This window comes from Choloepus didactylus, chromosome 6, assembly GCF_015220235.1.
Source record: "Choloepus didactylus isolate mChoDid1 chromosome 6, mChoDid1.pri, whole genome shotgun sequence".
Classification (NCBI taxonomy): domain Eukaryota; kingdom Metazoa; phylum Chordata; class Mammalia; order Pilosa; family Megalonychidae; genus Choloepus; species Choloepus didactylus.
Window position 1 is genome coordinate 29,646,081 of NC_051312.1, and position 2,080 is coordinate 29,648,160.

The 2,080-nt window shown below is 34.5% G+C and overlaps 1 protein-coding gene across 1 annotated transcript; it reads right to left on the reverse strand.

Annotated features, from left to right (window-relative positions):
- Window positions 1–581: 581 nt before the first annotated feature.
- LOC119536390 (olfactory receptor 4A47-like) lies at window positions 582–1,499 on the reverse strand. The gene has a single exon (XM_037839156.1). It carries the CDS (start codon window positions 1,497–1,499, stop codon window positions 582–584), a length of 918 nt encoding a protein of 305 aa, XP_037695084.1.
- Between the last annotated feature and the right edge of the window lie 581 nt (window positions 1,500–2,080).

Sequence of the window (2,080 nt, forward strand, 5' to 3'; positions counted from 1 at the left end):
AAGAAGATTTGGTTAAAGATGGATAGGAAATTTACATTTTACTTTATGCCATTTTGTATGGCGTTGCTTTTTCTACTTATTGTTATTGTGCTTTCAATTGTTTTATTTTAAAAAGTAGATGTATTGCATGCTAAAAAATCTTATGTAACAGAACTGAAATTGAATAAAGAGAATAGTCAGCAAAGCATTAAATACTGACTAGTATAATAAGATTAAACAAAGTTGACAAGAATTTAAAAACAGAGCTAAGACTGAAAACCAAATTAACATAGATAGTACAGAAATTAAATATCATATAACTTATTAAAAAGTCATTCATTAATTTTTGCATGTTAATTATTGATTCACCACTATATATACATTATAACTTTCTAGGTACAGTGATAAACTAGATATTATAGAGTTTTCATTATAGTCATCAATAACCCAGACAAATAGTAAATTTTTTAATTATCATTATGATAAATGCTTTGAAGAAAGGCAAAGGGTGTATCAGATTTAAGGTGCCTTCTGAGCTCCAATGAGGTGTTCCCTAAAGCCAAATCAGTCTGTTTGTCAAGGATGACACATTTATTTACTACCTATATGACTTTTCTTCTCCAGAGCTGCTTCAGAGCATTTGTCATCTCTGAATTTCTCAGAGTATAGATTAAAGGGTTTAGCATGGGTGTTATGACTGTATAAAATACACTCAATGATTTGTCAACAGAGAAATTTCTAGCAGGTCTTGCATACATAAAAATACAGGGAACAAAGAAGAAGACAACCACAATGATGTGTGAACCACAGGTAGAGAGGGCTTTCCTCTTCCCTTCCTGACTAATGTTCTTCAGGGAGTGTAAAATGACACCATAAGAGATGAGTAAGAGCAGAAATATAATACTGCAGATCAGCCCTCCATTGACTGCTACTAAGAGACCAGTAACATAGGTGTCAGAACAAATGAGTTTCAGTAATGGGTACATGTCACAGAAAAAGTGATCAATGACATTGGGACCACAAAATGGGAGCCCATAAAGAGAGCTAAGTTGAATTACTGAGTGCAGAAAACCCCCAATCCAGGACCCTATTAGCAGTACAACACACACCCAGTGCCTCATGATAATCAGATAATGCAAGGGCTTACAGATGGCCACATAGCGGTCATATGCCATCACCAACAGAAGAAAGACCTCTGATCCAGCAAATAAGTGCTCCATAAACAGCTGAATCATGCAAGCTTGGAAGGATATGGTCTTTTGTCCAAAGAACAAGTTTGAAATCAAATGGGGAGAAATGACTGAGGCATACACGACATCTATAAATGATAAACCAGCAAGAAAGAAGTACATAGGGGACCCCAGGGACTTACTGAAAGTTACAGTCACAACAATCAGTGTGTTGTCCAACACAGTTAAAATGTAGGACAGTGAGAATATAACAGAAAGTACTTTTTCTTCATTTGAATTCTGTGTGAGGCCCAGGAGGATAAAGTAAGTCACATTGTTCCTTGGTTCCATCTATAATCCATCTATTGTTTTATAGATGCTGAATTCAAGTTTACAGACAGTTTACCTATAAAATAGTGAAAAAATTTAGTGAGTTATTAGCCTAATCTTTTATTTATTCATTCAGTCAAAATATATATGAACCTATATTTGTGTAAACCTGTCATTATATACATTGGGGTTACCAAGTTAAATAAGACAGCGTTCCCTTCCTCAGTGATTTGATTTATAATTATGGGGTCAGAATAAGACAGACCAATGTAATCAATACTATTTTAAAGATATTCACATGATGGTTACGGAGAACAATTTGAGAACATAAATTGAACTAGGGTCAATAAAGCTTCCCAGAGGAAGCAATAATTTCACTGAGTTTAAAAGTTAAATTGAGAATTGTCTAGGACAAGAGAGGATGGGAAGGGAATTCTATGATAAAGGGTACCATTAATAAAGCCACCGAACCTATTCCTCTTCTCATTGAATGGTGCCACTTTCCATGTTGTTGTTCAGATCAAATACCTCACAATGTCTTTCACTCTTTTATTCCTCTCTCATTACTTACTAAACCCTTAAAAAAAACCCTTTGAGTCTAC